At 49.5% G+C, this 18169-nt stretch overlaps 1 protein-coding gene across 2 annotated transcripts; it reads left to right on the forward strand.

The window, feature by feature from the left end:
• Nucleotides 1-84: 84 nt before the first annotated feature.
• Nucleotides 85-17994, forward strand: LOC116944576 (reticulocalbin-1-like). 2 transcript variants are annotated; one of them, XR_012942550.1, is made up of 8 exons: nt 85-3297; nt 6608-6904; nt 8207-8400; nt 9989-10176; nt 11019-11079; nt 13870-14087; nt 14477-17011; nt 17052-17994. XR_012942550.1 is itself a non-coding variant. In XM_032958279.2 (7 exons), exons 2-7 carry the CDS (start codon nt 6612-6614, stop codon nt 14582-14584), a joined length of 1062 nt encoding a protein of 353 aa, XP_032814170.2. In that variant the 5' UTR covers nt 85-3297; nt 6608-6611; the 3' UTR covers nt 14585-17994. The 2 variants fall into 2 exon arrangements, 1 of the variants encoding a protein (XP_032814170.2); XM_032958279.2 differs by having other exon boundaries at nt 14477-17994.
• The last annotated feature ends 175 nt before the right edge of the window (nt 17995-18169 follow it).

Below are 18169 nucleotides of genomic sequence, written 5' to 3' on the forward strand. Positions count from 1 at the left end.
CAACTATTTGTATTTTCCATAGGACAGGTTTTTTGTCGCTAAACCCCCTACCACCCGACACAGCCAACTAGTAAGGATTGTCTCCGTCAAGAGAAGGTGCCAAGTCGTTACTAGTGAAGAGGAGTCGGAGACTGGTTAAGCACTTCTTTATTCGTCAACCCACAGCAACACTCGTTCCAAAACCAACCCCGAACACGCGTCTCACAGCCCCTTTTAACCCCTCCATCTCCGCCCTCGTTCCCAATACACATCCTCGTCTCGCACGCCTGGTCCTGGTGACGTCGGTGCCCTTTAACCCTTGACCCCGTCTAGTGTATTGCCGTGCGTGTGATTGGTGCGTGTTATACTGAGTGCGGAGATTTCATGTCTGCGTGGTGCGTGAGGGTGGCTCGCAGACCCCTTACATCAGTACAGCACACGGGTGTGCTGGAGAGCCAAGCCCCAACATTTACCATCTTGAGTACGACGTTTTTACATCTAGCTTCATCAGGCGACAGCACAAATCTGGCTCAGATTGTAAATATTGTGGCTTGGCTCTCCAACACACCGGTGTGCTGTACTAGTTACGAATTGGCACGTTCTGTTGACGTGACAACCCTTATTGGTTGGCTGTGTCGGGTGGTGGCGGGTTTAACGACGCATTTATATATTTACGCGATCTAACCCAAAAACCTCTTATGGATGACATTGGTCGCGAAAGCTTACGTGTTAAACTATTTGTATTTTACCAGGTAAGACCCACTGAGTTTATACAGCTCTTTTTCAAAAGCGACCTGGCTATCATAAATGATAGCGCAACGAAGTGGCTTATCACGTGGTAATTTATATCAGCCAAATACTCCGTGATGTTGACATGACGACGTCGTATGATGCCTGTGTCCAAGTCACGTGGACCGCGCGCTCTCGCCAGGTCACATCAGCTCCGTCCGGTTCACTCTGCATAGTGCTTCTTGGACGGGTTGTCATAGTGCGTGCGGGGGTGTGCGTGTGTTGGGCAGCAGCAGATGGCAGTGCGACACAATCCATTCCCCTCGATATACGGAACATGGTTCCGAAAAGTTGCCCGTGGAAGCTAAATTCCACACATCGAGTTGCCGAAGAACGAGGGAACCTGCCCCCTGCTTCCGCCAGCACCCCACTGACCAGCGTGGTGAAGTATGGTCGTGCAACCGCCACGATCCGCGGGGAAGCTCGAAGCCCTGGTCCTGCTGATGGATTGGCAACAGTCCTGTGTACATGCACGCGGTGTTCATGCTCGCTAAAGAGATTGCACTCGGCTGCAATGACACTGAAGCCATGCTATGGAACAGCTACAACACATACACACGACAGCATCATCTAGTCACCAATTAAATATCTGTTCTCAAGATGTAGCCATTTGAACAAAAATGTGTTATCACCATGTTATATTTTTTTCCATCGCAACAGTTGTCAATTGGAGCGGTTCTTACCTTGCCCCATGGGTTTTCATCAGAGATTTATCCACGAGGCAATTCAGATTTATAAACACAGACACAATTTCAACCGAGAAGATGGTTTCAAATTAAGCAACCATTGGAAAGATGTTCTAAATCATACCAAACATTAAACTAATTTTCAATGGTACAGTATATTTATCCAAGTAGTGATATACCAAACTCTCACAGCAGCGTATTTCCCTTCACACCAACATTTGTAAACTCCCCTCCTTCCCCGTGCCGGTCCTCTTGTGCTTTACGGTCACTTTATGCTAATTCCTTTGTCAAAGCGTTTTGTTTCCTCCCACACAGCTTAAAAGGACGCGACCTGAGCTTGACTGTCTTCACTCAAACGCTGTCCTCGTGACAGTACGGTCCCTTCACCTGATGAAGGCCACTTGTGTTGTGGCCGAAACGTCGTGATTTTTGTTTTATGTTTTACCTACGTGACTTTACCGAATAGAACCAAAGAGTATGGATCCTTGCAGTCACGAAAGCTTCAAATCTAGAATTGAGATGACGTTCTAACTTTACACATGACAGAGGAAAGTGCAAACAAATTAAGAGATGTGCAGTGGGACACCTTACGGGCTATCTGCGGCATGGATCGTGATGATGGCATAAGATGCTTCTTGACCCGATCTATCTGAAAATTATCGGGAATAAACACGAAGAGACATGTGCAGGACAAGTAAAATATTGTGATTTAAAGCCAGTGCGTGTGGGCCACGCCTTGCGTTCCCAAGCGTAGTTTGACCATATTGTATTGGGCTGCTGCTCGTCGTGCATTGGTTGAAGGCAGTGCCAAGGACCAGTTCAGATATCACGTGGTCATTGGTGTGAGACGTGGCCTGGAACCCCGTGGAGCGGCGTCCTTCACTGCAAGGCCCGCGGGCCACTGGCGGCCCCCGATAATACACAAAGAGTGACAACACCACCACCTCATCACCACCATCATCGTGCTGCTGTCAAACCCAACAATGGTTTCAAATGTGTGGCGGCAGCCCTCGCTCAACACTGACGATGTCTTATCGGTGACAGTGGCACCCACCCCCTTCTGAAAATGAGTGAAGAGCACTCGTCTCTCGCTTCGGGTCGCTGGGCTCGGCACAACTCACAACCACGCCATCGCTCCCACCCATGTAACTTAACGCTGCATATTCTGCCGCGGTGGCGAGGAGACTATCTCCTTCGCCTCGGTTCGCTCCCGGACCCTGACGATGCTTGTATATTTGTAAATCCGCGTGTTCTCTCTCTGCTCGCGGTGGTCACTTGGATTTTCCTCGGGGGGCTCCTCCGCTTTTGTCCCGCGCCCTCCATATTCAGGAACAAGGCGCGTTATAGATGATTCGGCTGCTCCGAATGCATTCCCACACGTAATGACGACGATAGTAGCCACTTGGATGAGCGATCATCACGCGTGGCCAAGGTCGCCTCTCTGAGAAAAACAAAAATCGCCAATAACTTGGCGGGCTTCGCCGAGCCGAATTTGTATTCGTTCGTTGGGAGACGCGACCCACGTGGATCGTAAACCCGCAGGGGTTCCTTCTAAGTTGTGCAGCCCCGGCCAGACCGCGCGGCTGCCTTGCAACGTGGCGCATTCCCCCTTCCTCTCTCGCGGGGGATGGGAGCTGTGGGGGGGGGGGGCGTTTGAGACGAGGCTCCTCGATTGGTTGCACCGCGAATCCTAAAATTCCGAACCCAGCCGCGGTGGCAGCGAGAGGGAGAGGTTGGGGGGCGGGTGGTGCCGAGGAGGCAAAATCGCGAGGCGGAGTTGCCCGCCGCGTGCGAGAGAGCGGAGGCCGCGTGATCTCGGACGGGTCGGACTCTCGGGAGAGAGGTGAGCACCTTGCCGAGTCGTCTCGGTCACTAAAACCCACAGCTGGGGCCGTGCCGTCGCACCCCCTGGCCAGCCAGCGGCGAGCCTTCGACTCTTCAACGCGGCCACGGAGTGTGTACGTAGCCTGGCGCAAGGCGGTTGGCGACGCTCCGAGTACACGTCGTCGTCTTCTTGTGGGGCGTAGCGGTGAGCGCGCTGCGCTACAAACTCGGTCACTGCAGTTCGATTCCCGCTCACGGCCGCCGATGACCATTATCTTGAACCGGTCCTGGGCATCCCCTCGGTCGACTCGACCTCAAATGAGTACAGTGCCTGGTGTGGCGAGTTCGCATCGCCACGGGGGAGACAAAGGCGGCCGGACGCGGTGCTGGCCCACCCCCTCGTGTGCCGCGCCGGTCTTCATAGGTGCTGCTCGCGAGTAGCGAGCACTTGCCCCAGCAGTCTGTTGAGGCTACACCTGGGGGCGGGGGGGGCTTTGTCTTTGTTGTCGTGAGCGTCGCTCCTCGCCGTCAGATCTTTGCCGATGGAGCGATTTCGCCCTCCAACTCCCCCCCCCCATCGGGCAAGTCCGATGGGGCGAAGTTGTTGGTGCTTCGTCGGTGGCTTCTGCGCGAGCCTCCTCGCTGATGCGAGCCGGGGGGTGGCTTCATCAGCGAGACGTCGCCGGGCGGATAAAAAAAGAACAGCGGCTTGGTTGACCACAGTCTGTAGAGTCCCGTATGGGGGAATCTGTACGTTGCGTGATGTTCAGGTGGCACCACGGCGGCGGTGAGATGTCAACTACCTCGCCTGGTATGCAGGTGGTCGTGGGTTCGATCCCGACTTAGAGGATGGCTACGTTATTTGGATGGTTGCGTGGGTTAGTATCCGTGTCCTCCGGTTTTTCCCCCTCTACATTTAGAGTCAACATCACGCGTTTAGAGTAATCTTTGGCTGCTATAAATGTACACTTGATAAGCCACTTTGTTGAGCTTTCGTTTGTGGACCAGGTCGCTTCTGAAATAGAGCGAAACAGCAGCTGTGGGGCCTAATATGGGAAAAAAATGTTTCGTTTATTTTGTTTAACCAGGTGAGAACTCAACATACCAGGATGAGTCTCACTGCAACATATTTTAGTTTAAAATTGTTTAGTTTTAAGTGCAAATGTCTGTTATGTAAGCGTGGGACGATCCAAACAATATCATCACGGCAAGGGGGGTGTCGCCTGCTGCGAGTGTCGCATGCAACCACGTGGGCGACTCGCCCTGTCACCCACGGGGCTCCGTGTGTGCGAGTGGAACGCGTTTAGGACCACAACTGCGTTGGTGCGAGCCAGTGGTCGAGGCTCCGTTTGTTCCCGCTGTGTATCTGTGGATAACAAAAGAGCTTATTTAGCTCAGTGGACCTCATCAGAATACATACACGTAATGAGCTGACGTGGTCTCTTTGTGCTCGACACTCACTGTGGTCTCTTTTCGCTGCGTTCACTGCATCCGATTTCATCTGTCTGTTCTTCTGGGATGCTCACGTGAGCATCCTACTGCTCCTCTATGATTGTCACGTGAGCATCCTACTGCTGTTCTATGATTGCCACGTGAGCATCCTACTGCTGTTCTATGATTGCCACGTGAGCAATCTACTGCTGCTCAATGATTGCCACGTGAGCATCCTACTGCTGTTCTATGATTGCCACGTGAGCAATCTACTGCTGCTCTATGATTGCCACGTGAGCATCCTACTGCTATGATTGTCACGTGAGCATCCTACTGCTGCTCTATGATTGCCACGTGAGCATCCTACTGCTGTTCTATGATTGTCACGTGAGCATCCTACTGCTGCTCTATGATTGTCACGTGAGTATCCTACTGCTGCTCAATGATTGTCACGTGAGCAGCCTACTGCTGTTCTATAATTGCCACGTGAGCATCCTACTGCTGTTCTATGATTGTCACGTGAGCAGCCTACTGCTCCTCTGGGATTGTCACGTGAGCACCCTACTGCCACGTGAGCATCCTACTGCTCCTGGGGGATGCTCACTTCAACACAATGCTACATCTCAGGAGCCTATTCTTGGAAAGAGCTGCAGATCTTTGCGTGCGCGGTACACTTTCAATTAAGCGGTTGATTACTAAACAACAACAACAAATTGGGGGGGGGGGTGGTGGTCTGTTTCACCGGAAAAGGCGGCGCTTTACGGACCGAGGGGCGGGGCTGCGGGTTGGGCTCGGGTGGGGGGGGGGCTGTCCGGGAGAAACGGGGCCACACATGCGGACAAGGGGTGGGGGGGGTTGAGAGGGCGGGGCTGCGGGGGGGGGACTGTGGGGGACGTAGGGGCGGGGCTGTGGGGGATGATCGATCTTTGGGTAGGGAGACAGATGCATAGCTCCAGCATTGGAACCTTTTCTTGCTGGTATTAAAGTATAAGAAGAGGTTCTGCCCTTTCTGGCAATAAAACAGGAGGTGTTAAGATGTTCAAACGCCAAACAGAAACCTTTTGTAAGAAGTCATGTCTGCATTAACCATGCGTAGCTGCAGTGGATTCCTAATATCGGATGGAAGAGCGTCCCAGACGCGTTGTGCGTGTCTGCTCGTTTGTTGCCTTTCCCCCTGCACCTCCGATTAGCACGGTTGCCTGCGTACGGTGCGAAAGAAGTTCAACCACACGTACGAACACCTCGCACTGGTCCAGTCGCCAAAGTTAATTTCTGTATGGAATCGCCACAGCGGCCTGTCACCATGGCGTGTCAAAGGGCACGTTGATTTGCTCCACTTTGCTTGCGATACATTTCCACGTGATGATGGTGATAAGCCGCTTCTCGTTGGGCTGTCATTTGTGGTGGCCCGGTCGCTTCTAAAAAAAAATGAGCTGCACAACTCAGTGGGGCATTACCTGGTCAAATAAAAACAAATAGTTTATTGTGTTTAACCAGGTGACAAGTCAGATGCCAGGATGAGTCTCACTCCAAGAGTGACCTGGGACACCTGTGAAATATAGCTTCATTGCTTGTGCCAGGCTAGGTGCGCTCCAGTCTAAGTCTTTAACACGGAGGCTTTCGCGACCAATATTATCCATAATAGAGGGTTTTGGGTTAGATCGCGTAAATGTATAAATGTGTCGTCATACCCGCCACCACCCGACACAGCCGACTAGTAAGGTTTGTCATAAACATAACATGCCAATTCGTCACTAGCGCACCGGTGTGTTTGAGAGCAAATCCACAACATGTACAATCTGAGTACGACGTTTCGCCAGTAATTACAACGGGCTTCATCAGGGCCACAGTTGCATCCAAGCGACCTAAACCCACAAAAACCCTCTTTATCGCGGCAGCACGATGACGCGACCGCCCAGCCCCGCCACCCTCGCCGCCCTCGCCGCCGCGTGCCTGCTGGCGGCGCTGGCCCCGCCGGCGGCGCTGGCCGTGCCGGCGGCGCTGGCCGTGCCGGCGGCGCTGGCCGTGCCGGCGGCGCTGGAGAAGCTGGCGCGGCGCGAGCAGTCCCTGGGGGAGCGTCCGCTGGACGGCGACGTGGCGCACGGCCTGCAGTACGACCACGAGGCCTTCCTGGGCGTGGAGGAGGCGCGCACCTTCGACCAGCTCACCCCGGACGAGAGCCGCCACCGCTTGGGGTAACACGCGGGGTCCCGACCCCCCCCCCCCCCCCGACCCCTGACGATGCCTGCTGTGTGTGTATGTTGAACTTTTTTCGCACAGTACTATAGGGGATTTTTTTGGGGGTTAGATCGCGTCAATAGAAATGTGTCGTTAAACCCGCCACCACCCGACACAGCCAATTAGTGAGGTTTGTCACGTAAACAGAACGTGGCCAATTCATCACTAGTACAGCACACCGGTGTGTTGGAGAGCAAATCCACAACATTTACAGTCTTGAGTACGACGTTTCGCCAGTCATTACAAGTAGCATCATCAGGCGGACAGCCAGATTTGCGGACAATCCTCCTGTTTCGTTCCTTAAATAGAGGGATAGATGTGATGACGTCACTTGTGAGCAGTTCACGTGCGAAGGAGGGTGGGATTCATGAATGGATATAAATTATAATGGGTATCCATTGCCGTACGTAGCCAACCTTTCGCACCGTACGTAGCCAACCGTGAGAAGCGGAGGTGCGGTTTGAAGGACAACAACATACAGTATATATGTTCACGTGGAGTTGCGTGTCTCTCGTGCTCTCCCCATGGTCGCGTGGATTGTCATCCGGGTCCTCCGGTCATTCCCACCAGAATTAAACACGCGTTCAGGTCGCTTCTAAAAAGATGAGCTACATAGCTCAGTGAGCCTTACCTTTAACTATTGGCAAAACATGAAACTTGAATTGTAAATGTAGTGGGTTTACTCTCCAACACACCGATGTGCTGTACTAGTAACGAATTGGCACGTTCTGTTTACTTACTAATTGGCTGTGTCGGGTGGTGGCGGGTTTAACGACACATTTATATTTACACGACCTAACCTAAAATACCTATATTGTGGGCCCTACCTGGTAAAATAAAAGTTTTAGATTTTTATCTTTGCCATTTGCGTGCCGTACGCCCCGCATGAATTAAAACCGCAATGCACGAACGAATGGACGTACGAACACACGAACGAATGAACGTACGAACGCACGAATTAATGAACGCACGAACGAATGAACGTAGGAACGCACGAATGAATTAACGCACGAATTAATGTACGAACGCACGAACGAATGAACGTACGAACGACTTAGCATATGAACGGACGAATTAATGAATGCACGAACGAATGAATGTACGAAAGCACAAACGAATTAACGTACGAAGGAATGAACGCACGAACGAATGAACATATGAACGCACGAATGAATGAACGAGCGTACGTACGAACGCACGAACGAACGAATGAACATACCTAGGAATGAAACGTACGAACGCGTCTTGCGCGGCGGCAGGAACATCGTGGGGCGCGTGGACAGTAACAGCGACGGCTTGGTGACGGGCGCGGAGCTGCGTGCGTGGATCGAGCACACGCACACGCGGCATGCGGGCGAGCGGGCCGCCCAGCGCCACCGGGAGTACGACGTCAACGGGGACGGCCTCGTGTCCTGGCAGGAATACCGCAACACCTCCTACGGCAACACCCTGGGTAACGGTCTGCCGGCGCTCTGCCCCGCGTCCGCGTGCGTGGGAGGGATTTTTGTGTGATGCTGAAACTGATTCGTAGAGGGCAATGGGGGGGGGGGAGGGGGGGCGTGGGGGAGCGGGGATTGGGCGGGCGGGAGGGGAAGGATGCACACGTGAGCATCCTAGAGTGTCAGTAGGATTACTCATTGGTTTTTTCGGTAAAGTCACGTATGTAGAAATACAATAAAATTATATTAAAACAAAAAACAATCACGACGTTTCGATCACAACGCAAGCGATTTTCATCAGGTGTCAAGAACAAATCATGGAGGTAAATACAACAAAAAAGATGAGAGATGAGAATTCAACAAACCTGAAAAAACATTATGTGAAGCACATCCAGTCAGGCCAACAACACAGTTAGACACTTCCTGGCGGACCACGAATTTCAGAAGTGTTAAATTTCGTGTTCAACCTTTGGATTGCACATACCAGCATAGATAGAATGAAAAATACGAGGTACACGGTCAGTAGAAATACATATACAAGTCCACCAAGAGGTAAGGAAGGAGGAAAGACGGACAGGGAGGCAGAGAGAGAGGGGGGGGGGGCGGAGGGATGAACAGAAGCTTAAATAGGAAATACGGTTGGAGGGGGGGAGGGGCCAGAGCGAGAGCGGCAGCTCAAACACGCACAGCTTACACATACAAAACGGCAGCTCAAAAAAGGACCACCTCTTGTAAATACAAAACGGTAGCTCAAAAAATGGCCACCTCTTGTAAATACAAACGGTAGCTCAAAAAATGACCACCTCTTGTAAATACAAAACGGCAGCTCAAAAAAGGGCACATCTTACACATAATTACAACGGTAACTTCCCCGTAGAAGTGTGATAATAAAGTATTAAAGCTTTCGTGACTGCATAAAATTACTCATTGGTTTTTTCGGTAAAGTCACGTATGTAGAAATACAATAAAATTATATTAACTGTGTTGTTGGCCTGACTGGATGTGCTTCACATAATGTTTTTTCAGGTTTGTTGAATTCTCGTCTCTCATCTTTTTGTTGTATTTACCTCCGTGATTTGTTCTTGCCACCTGATGAAGATCGCTTGCGTTGTGATCGAAACGTCGTGATTGTTTTTTTTAAATATAATTTTATTGTATTTCTACATACGTGACTTTACCGAAAAAACCAATGAGTAATTTTATGCAGTCACGAAAGCTTTAATACTTTATTGTCAGTAGGATACCCACGTGAGCATCCTAGAGTGTCAGTAGGATGCCCACGTGAGCATCCTAGAGTGTCAGTAGGATCCATACTCTTTGGCCGCTTGTGTTGTGGCCGAAACGTCGTGATTTTTTGTTGTTTTATTTTTACCTACGTGACTTTACCTAATAGAACCAAAGAGTATGGATCCTTGCAGTCACAAAAGCTTCAAATCTAGAATTGTCAGTAGGATGCCCACGTGAGCATCCGAGAGGAACGGCCAGATGAATCCGGATACGGTGGCTATGGCGAAAAGCGGCCACGTTCAGCGATTGTGCGACACAAGGAGACCACACGGCCGTCGCCGGTCGCTCACCTGCCGTGCCGTCTCTCCCGCGTAGACCCGGAGGGCGAGGCGCTGTTCCACGTGCAGGAGGGCGACCTGGCCACCTACCGCCACATGCTGCAGCGCGACGAGCGCCGGTTCCGCGTGGCCGACCGCGACGGGGACATGACGGCCACGGTGGAGGAGCTCACGGCCTTCATGCACCCCGAGGACTTCACGCACATGGAGAGCGTCGTTGTCATGGTGGGGCGGGGGGGTGCACACACACGCACGTACACTCGCACGTACGCACCTGTGCGTGTACGCACGCGCGCACGCACACGCGCGCATTCACACGTATACAGCCGCACCTCTGATTAGTACGGTTGGCTATGTACGGTGCGAAAGATGTTCAACATACAAAGGCCAAGACCCCGACGTATAGCCTGAACAGACTGTTGGGGCAAGTGCTGTTAGCGAGTAGCACCTACGAAGGCCGGCACGGCACTTGAGGGTGTGGGTGGCCAGCACCACGCCCGGCCGCCTTTGTCTCCCCGGTGGCGATGTTTACACACCGCTACACCATCTACTCACTTGAGGCTGAGTCGGCCATGAGCGGGAATCGAACTCAGGTCGCCGGGTTCGTAGCGCAGCACCCTAACTGCTACACTACACACACATACATGTGGATGCGTGTGCTCACGCACACATACTCTATATATTGGTATTTCACCAGGTAAGGCCCACTTAGCTATGTAGCTCTTTTTCAGAAGCGACCTGGCCACAAATGATAGCCCAACAAAGTGGCTTATCACGTGTGGAAACTTATAGTAGCCAAATACTCTAAACATGCGATTCTTAATTCTAGCGGGAAAAACCGGAGGACCCGGAGTAAAAATCCACAAAACCGCAGGGCGAGAGACGTGCAAACTCCCAATATATAACAGACGTCAACAACAACAACTACCTCCATTCGCCACTAAGTGGCGGTGACGTCACCACGACGCTTGTGCCAGGCTATGTGCACCTTGAGGCCACAGACGTCATACACACTGTCGCATCGGGAGACAGTGGATAAACGAGTGGCTGTGTCACTCTCCTATCAGGAGACCATCGAGGACCTGGACAAGGACGGCGATGGTGCCATCAGCTTGGACGAGTACATTGGTAAGTGTGTACTATTGGTAAGTGTGTACCATTGGTGTGTACTATTGGTGTGTACTATTGGTAAGTGTGTACTATTGGTAAGTGTGTACATTGGTAAGTGTGTACTATTGATGTGTACTATTGGTGTGTACTATTGGTAAGTGTGTACATTGGTTTGTGTGTACTATCGGTAAGTGTGTACTATTGGTTGGTGTATACTATTGGTTGGTGTGTACTATTGGTAAATGTGTACTATTGGTGTGTACATTGGTAAGTGTGTACATTGGTAAGTGTGTACATTGGTAAATGTGTACTATTGGTAAGTGTGTACATTGGTAAGCGTGTACTATTGGTGTGTACTATTGGTAAGTGTGTACTATTGGTGTGAACTATTGATTTGTACTATTAGTAAGTGTGTACTATTGGTAAGTGTGTACATTGGTAAGTGTGTACATTGGTAAGTGTGTACTATTGGTAAATGTGTAAATTGGTAAGTGTGTACATTGGTAAGTGTTTACTATTGGTAAGTGTGTACATTGGTGTGTACATTGGTAAGTGTGTACTATTGGTAAGTGTGTACTATTGGTAAGTGTGTGCATTGGTTTGTGTGTACTATCGGTAAGTGTGTACTATTTGTAAGTGTGTACTATTGGTTGGTGTGTACTATTGATTGGTGTGTACTATTGGTAAGTGTGTACTATTGGTAAGTGTGTACGATTGGTAAATGTGTACTATTGCTAAGTGTGTACTATTGGTGTGTACATTGGTAAGTGTGTACTATTGGCGTGGACTATTGGTAAGTGTGTACTATTGGTGTGTACTATTGGTGTGTACATTGGTAAGTGTGTACTATTGGCGTGGACTATTGGTAAGTGTGTACTATTGGTGTGTACTATTGGTAAGTGTGTACTATTGGTGTGTACTATTGGTAAGTGTGTACTATTGGTAAGTGTGCTATTGGTAAGTGTGTACATTGGTAAGTATGTACTATTGGTAAATGTGTAAATTGGTAAGTGTGTACTATTGGTAAGTGTTTACTATTGGTAAGTGTGTACATTGGTAAGTGTTTACTATTGGTAAGTGTGTACATTGGTGTGTACTATTTGTGTGTACATTGGTTGGTGTATACTATTGGTAAGTGTGTACTATTGGTAAGTGTGTACATTGGTTTGTGTGTACTATTGGTAAGTGTGTACTATTGGTGTGTACTATTGGTAAGTGTGTACATTGGTAAGTGTGTACTATTGGTAAGTGTGTACTATTGGTAAGTGTGTACATTGGTAAGTGTGTACTATTGGTAAGTGTGTACATTGGTAAGTGTGTACATTGGTAAGTGTGTACTATTGGTAAGTGTGTACTATTGGTAAGTGTGTACATTGGTAAGTGTGTACTATTGGTAAGTGTGTACATTGGTAAGTGTGTACATTGGTAAGTGTGTACTATTGGTGTGTACTATTGGTAAGTGTGTACTATTGGTGTGAACTATTGATTTGTACTATTAGTAAGTGTGTACTATTGGTAAGTGTGTACATTGGTAAGTGTGTACATTGGTAAGTGTGTACTATTGGTAAATGTGTAAATTGGTATGTGTGTACATTGGTAAGTGTTTACTATTGGTAAGTGTGTACATTGGTGTGTACATTGGTAAGTGTGTACTATTGGTAAGTGTGTACTATTGGTAAGTGTGTACATTGGTTTGTGTGTACTATCGGTAAGTGTGTACTATTTGTAAGTGTGTACTATTGGTTGGTGTGTACTATTGATTGGTGTGTACTATTGGTAAGTGTGTACTATTGGTAAGTGTATACGATTGGTAAATGTGTACTATTGCTAAGTGTGTACTATTGGTGTGTACATTGGTAAGTGTGTACTATTGGCGTAGACTATTGGTAAGTGTGTACTATTGGTGTGTACTATTGGTGTGTACATTGGTAAGTGTGTACTATTGGCGTGGACTATTGGTAAGTGTGTACTATTGGTGTGTACTATTGGTAAGTGTGTACTATTGGTGTGTACTATTGGTAAGTGTGTACTATTGGTAAGTGTGTACTATTGGTAAGTGTGTACTATTGGTTTGTACTATTGGTAATTGTGTACTATTGGTGTGTACTATTGGTAAGTGTGTACTATTGGTGTGTACTATTGGTAAGTGTGTACTATTGGTGTGTACTATTGGTAAGTGTGTACTATTGGTGTGTGTACTATTGGTAAGTGTACTATTGGTAAGTGTGTTCAGTAGCGAGTGGCACCGATGAAAGCCGGCTCAGCACGTGTGGGGGTGGTTCACGACTCCAGATTCAGATAAGCGTCACTGGTGTTGGCCGTGAGCGTGAATGGAACTCGGATCGCCAGCTTCATAGCGCAGCGCGCCAACCACTACGCCGCCACTCATACAAGACAAAGGTTCCCCGTGTAGCCTGTAACAGACTGTTGGGGCAAGTGCTGTTAGTGAGCAGGACTTATGAAGGCCGGCAAAGCACACGAAGGGGGTGGGTGGCCAGCAACCACGCCCGGCCGCCTTTGTCTCCCCAGTGCTGATATTTTACACACCGCACCAGGTACTGATTTGAGGCTGAGTCGACCTAGGGGAGGCCCAAGACCGGTTCAGATAATCATCGCTGGTGTTGGCCGTGCGTGGGAGTCGAACTCGGTTCGCCGGATTCGTAGTGCAGCGCGCTAACCACTACACTACCACACACACCACATATCACACACCACACATCACACACCACACACAAATACGCACCTGTATACACACACATCTCTCTCCGCCGACCGCTCCCCATCACTTTATCCTCCCCCCTCCGGCAGGTGACATCATGGGCCGGGGCGGGGAGACCCTGGCCCCCGGGGAGCCCGAGCCCGAGTGGGTACAGACGGAGCGCCACCAGTTCACCGACTTCCGCGACACGGACCGCGACGGCAAGCTGGGCTACGACGAGGTGCGCCGCTGGGTGCTGCCCCCGCCCGACTACAACCACGCGGAGGCCGAGGCGCGCCACCTCGTCTACGAGGCCGATGGCAACCGGGTACGCGTGGGGCACGCTTCGCTCGTTGGCACGCAGGCGCTCGCGCGGGCGCGAAGGTCAAATGCGCGGCGCTGCAACTTCTGGCTTAGCGCCGCTGCTGGCCAGACGTGTGACCTGCCGATCGACCAATTGCGGCGTTTACATTTATACTGCTGGATCCACAGAGATGGGGGGGTGGGAATTCGAGAAACTTTTCCCCATTGTGTGGTTGTATGTATTTTGAACTTCTTTAGCACCGTACGTAGCCAACCGTGCTAAGACAGAATTGAACTGGCGAGCTCAGGATCGCAAGTCCAGTGCGCTCACCATCATACCGTGGACATTTGTTTTGTAACCCCACCCGTCTTGCGGTCTCGCTCATTCCATTTTGTTGTTGTGCTGTGGGGTAGGATGGGAAGTTGACGAAGGAGGAGATCCTGGAGGCCTGGAGCCTGTTTGTGGGCAGCCAAGCGACCAATTACGGCGAAGACCTCAACAAACACCACGACGAACTTTAGCTGCTTCACTCACCACCGCTCCTTTGCTCTCTGACCCCACTTGCTCCATCCGCCCATCGCGGACGCTTCCAGCCCGAGGCAATCGGCACGTGGCGGGCGGGGGTTGCCGCGCTTTTCTGTAGCGGAAGCAGCGACAGCAGGAGCCGCGGCAGCCTCTGAACGCGTGAATAGTACCGTGAAAAATCTCTCCCGTGTGAAAAACATCCGGCTCGGCTCGTGGGTGGTTGCTTTTAATACATCGATGGCACAAAACGAGAAGAAAATTTACATAATAGATGTTTTGGCGGCGGGGGGGGTGGGTTAGATTGCGTAAATTTATAAATGTGTCGTTAAACCCTTCACTATCCGGTACAGACAATTAGTACAGTTTGTCACGTAAACAGAACATGTCAATTCGTTACTCTCTGTACTAGTAACGAATTGACATATTTTGTTTACGTGACAACCCTTACTCTTATGGATAATCAGTTTAACACATAGGTGTTCGCGACCAATATCATCCATAATACAGATTTTTTTTTTGGGTTAGATCGCGTAAATATATAAATGTGTCGTTAAACCCGTCACCAACCAGCACAGCCAACTAGTAAGGTTTGTAACGTAAACAGAACGTGCTTATTCGTCCAGCACCACCGGTGTGTTGGGAGAGCAAAGCCACAACATTTACAATCTGAGTACGACGTTTCACCAGTAATTACAACCGGCATCATCAGGCGACAGCCAGATGTGCGTCTTATAGATAATGTTTGTCGCTAAAGCCTACTTACGCGTTTAAGAATATGAACTTTGTTTTTTTTTCCCGGAATTTCCCCCACGTACAGTCCCGGTCCTGAGTCCCCCGTTGTCTCGAGATGACGGGGGACCAATCGGATGACTTGTGGCAGCGGTGCATCTCTCCATTTGAGAACGGCCCGCGAAAGTGGACAATGCAGAACTGCGTCAGTGTTCCCTTCAAGCGACCTCTGTTCCTCACAATATATGAAAGCATTTCCCCCCCCCACACCCCCCCCCCCCCCGCTCACATGATACAAAGTCACGTTATGTACGTTCAACCGATTTAATTATAAGTGAGATTTTAGTTAAAGCGCAGAAGGAACATTGCACGTGACAGGCTCTGTGTGCAGCCCTTTGGTGATAGGCCTTAGAATGTAGACACTCAGGAACCTGAATTAGTACTTAGAAGGACTGCCGACATTCAAACCAAGCATCACAGCGGTACCAGCTAAGCGATCTTGGCCCTTTGAGTCTCTCAGCTATCTCGGCGTCCTGAGATTCAGCGTTGCCTTCACTCGGAGAGATTTTTTGTTACACCGTAGGTCAGCCATGCGGACTCGTTTTGTCTCGTAATGTATAGGGTTGCCACAATATGAGCGATACTACAATATATATCGTACCATGTAACGTCCATGACTGTCATATAATTGTTGCAAAATATCGTATCAGGATCATCGTTGGTCATTTTACATTTGTTTACGGATGTCATTCCTCATGAGGGATTTCCAACTTATTGAACGCAGTTGTTAAAGTTCTACATAGTGACGATCCATTCAAAGTGCTTTACAATCATTCATCAATCAGAGTGATTGATGGCATAGTGGTCTCATGACACAATGTTTATATTTCATTTAATTATTTCTCGTGTAACTCACAGAATGTGCTTTATAAGCACTGTATATTGTTAAGTTACATTGATGAGAACACTTATGACTGGCTTATGTTCCGTCAACTGCAGCCGATGAACTTTTTTAAGTCATCTGTGTTCGTACCGGATGTACATACAGCAAAGCACAAAAACAATATGGAAATGCAAAACACAACTATTCTTGTGCTAAAGAGATATCGTCATGATGGTTGTATCCTCAAAGTGTACCGTATATTGTATCGTATTGAGAACTTATATCGTGGCAGTCCTGTCCATTTAGCAACTGTGGGCGAGGTGAGGATGTTTCAGTGCTCGCGTACAGGGTGGTGGGGTCGTGGTTTTGTTTGCGTAAGTTATTGCATGGCGCTGCTTCTTTGACAAGAAATAATCGCATCTTGTGCAGTACGTTACTCTCAGGAGGCTGAGCATTAGACCGGTGGACAACTCTTTTACATTTTTTGCAAGCGTGCAGTAAAACAAATCCGGTGTTGTGAGGAATATATGAATATTTTTACAATCTCCTCACAGATTTGCAAACCACTTTCCATGGCCAGCCCCAGACCACCGGTGGTCCACCAACCGGATTGGGAACCACTGCCAGAGACCAACAGGACGCATTTGCACTCTCGGCAGCCGGGGGGCGGGGGGGGGTAAATGCGCCTCAGTGAAAATGAAGAGACTCAGATTGCAACAAGGCTTCCTACCAGAGGCACATGCGAACGTGAGTCGTACTCAGTTGGCGAGCGATGAACTCTGGGACTTGCCTGTCGTGGGCCTTTCTCGAGGTCGTGTGAACGAGAACGGGTTGTGATTAAGCCTGTTCAGTTTACGTCACGTGCCGCGTTTGATGTGGATGCCTTTGCGTGTGCCCTGAACTTCTTTCGCGCCGTACGTAGCCAAAGGAGTTCTTGAGAAATAGGTTTTCAATCTAGATGATGTAAAAGTGCATAGCTCCAGTGGCTTCCTAATATCGGAAGGAAGAGCGTTCCAGACGGCCTCAAACTTGGCATGGGCCAAGTATGGGAACCCCTGCCCGCCTGTTCAATTTCCCCCCTTTGTAGCCTAGCAACCGGCTCCATCCAGCCCCATGGGCCCTGGTGCACCCACATCGACTGTACACTCGAAACTAAACTATTTATATTTTACCAGGTAAGGCCCCACTGAGCTGAGTAGCTCTTTTTTTTATCAGAAGCGACCTGGCCATAAACAAACGATAGCTCAACAAAGTGGCTCATCGTGTGGGAATTTATATCAACCAAAAACTCTCAAACGCGTGATGTTGAATCTAAATGTGGAGGGGAAAAATCGGAGGACCCGGAGAAAAATCCACGCGACCACGGGGAGAGAGAGACGCCGCAAACTCCCAACATACAACTGGATGGAGCCCACGGCCTCCTGTATACCAGGCGAGGTAGTTAACATCTCCTAGCCACCGTGGCATCCTGATAGCGGCGTGGCTAGATGTCACTATGCAAATGTAGTTACAATGCTTGGCTCATACACACACACATATATAGTTAATGTTGGGAGGATAACTTCACAAATGAATCTGATTCTAATTTCTAGATGACATGAGAGCTCACCTAACCCGCAGTGTAACGTATCGCATCCCAGTAGTGTTTAGTGGCTAATCTGGATTTTATTTTTTCGATGTCTGCTGTGTTTTTTTATACTCAAGAACCATCATTATATTGGCATGAAGCAACTCGAGTGTTTGTATGCAAGTTAAATATCTGGTATTTTTACGAATAAAATAATTTCCAAGAAAGCTGTGATTTGTTTATTGGACGATGTCAAAAACGATGTCAATAACAATGTCCACAACACGAATAAAAGGGGCGGGGCGAGATCATCCCCCCCAAACACACGTAGAGGCCCCGCCCATTCCCCTCTAGGCCCCGCCCCATACTTCGAGGCCCCCGCCCGCTCCCCTCAAGACTCCG

This window comes from Petromyzon marinus, chromosome 21, assembly GCF_048934315.1.
Source record: "Petromyzon marinus isolate PM22_M1 ecotype Great Lakes invasive population chromosome 21, UKy_Petmar_22M1.pri1.0, whole genome shotgun sequence".
Lineage (NCBI taxonomy): Eukaryota > Metazoa > Chordata > Hyperoartia > Petromyzontiformes > Petromyzontidae > Petromyzon > Petromyzon marinus.

Bases quoted from the DNA above. Each gene is read 5' to 3' on its own strand.
- LOC116944576 (XM_032958279.2), top strand. From the start codon at position 6,612: ATGACGCGACCGCCCAGCCCCGCCACCCTCGCCGCCCTCGCCGCCGCG. The intron at 8,401-9,988 runs GTAACGGTCTGC...TCTCCCGCGTAG, and splicing joins CTCCTACGGCAACACCCTGG to ACCCGGAGGGCGAGGCGCTG. The intron at 10,177-11,018 runs GTGGGGCGGGGG...CTCTCCTATCAG, and splicing joins TGGAGAGCGTCGTTGTCATG to GAGACCATCGAGGACCTGGA.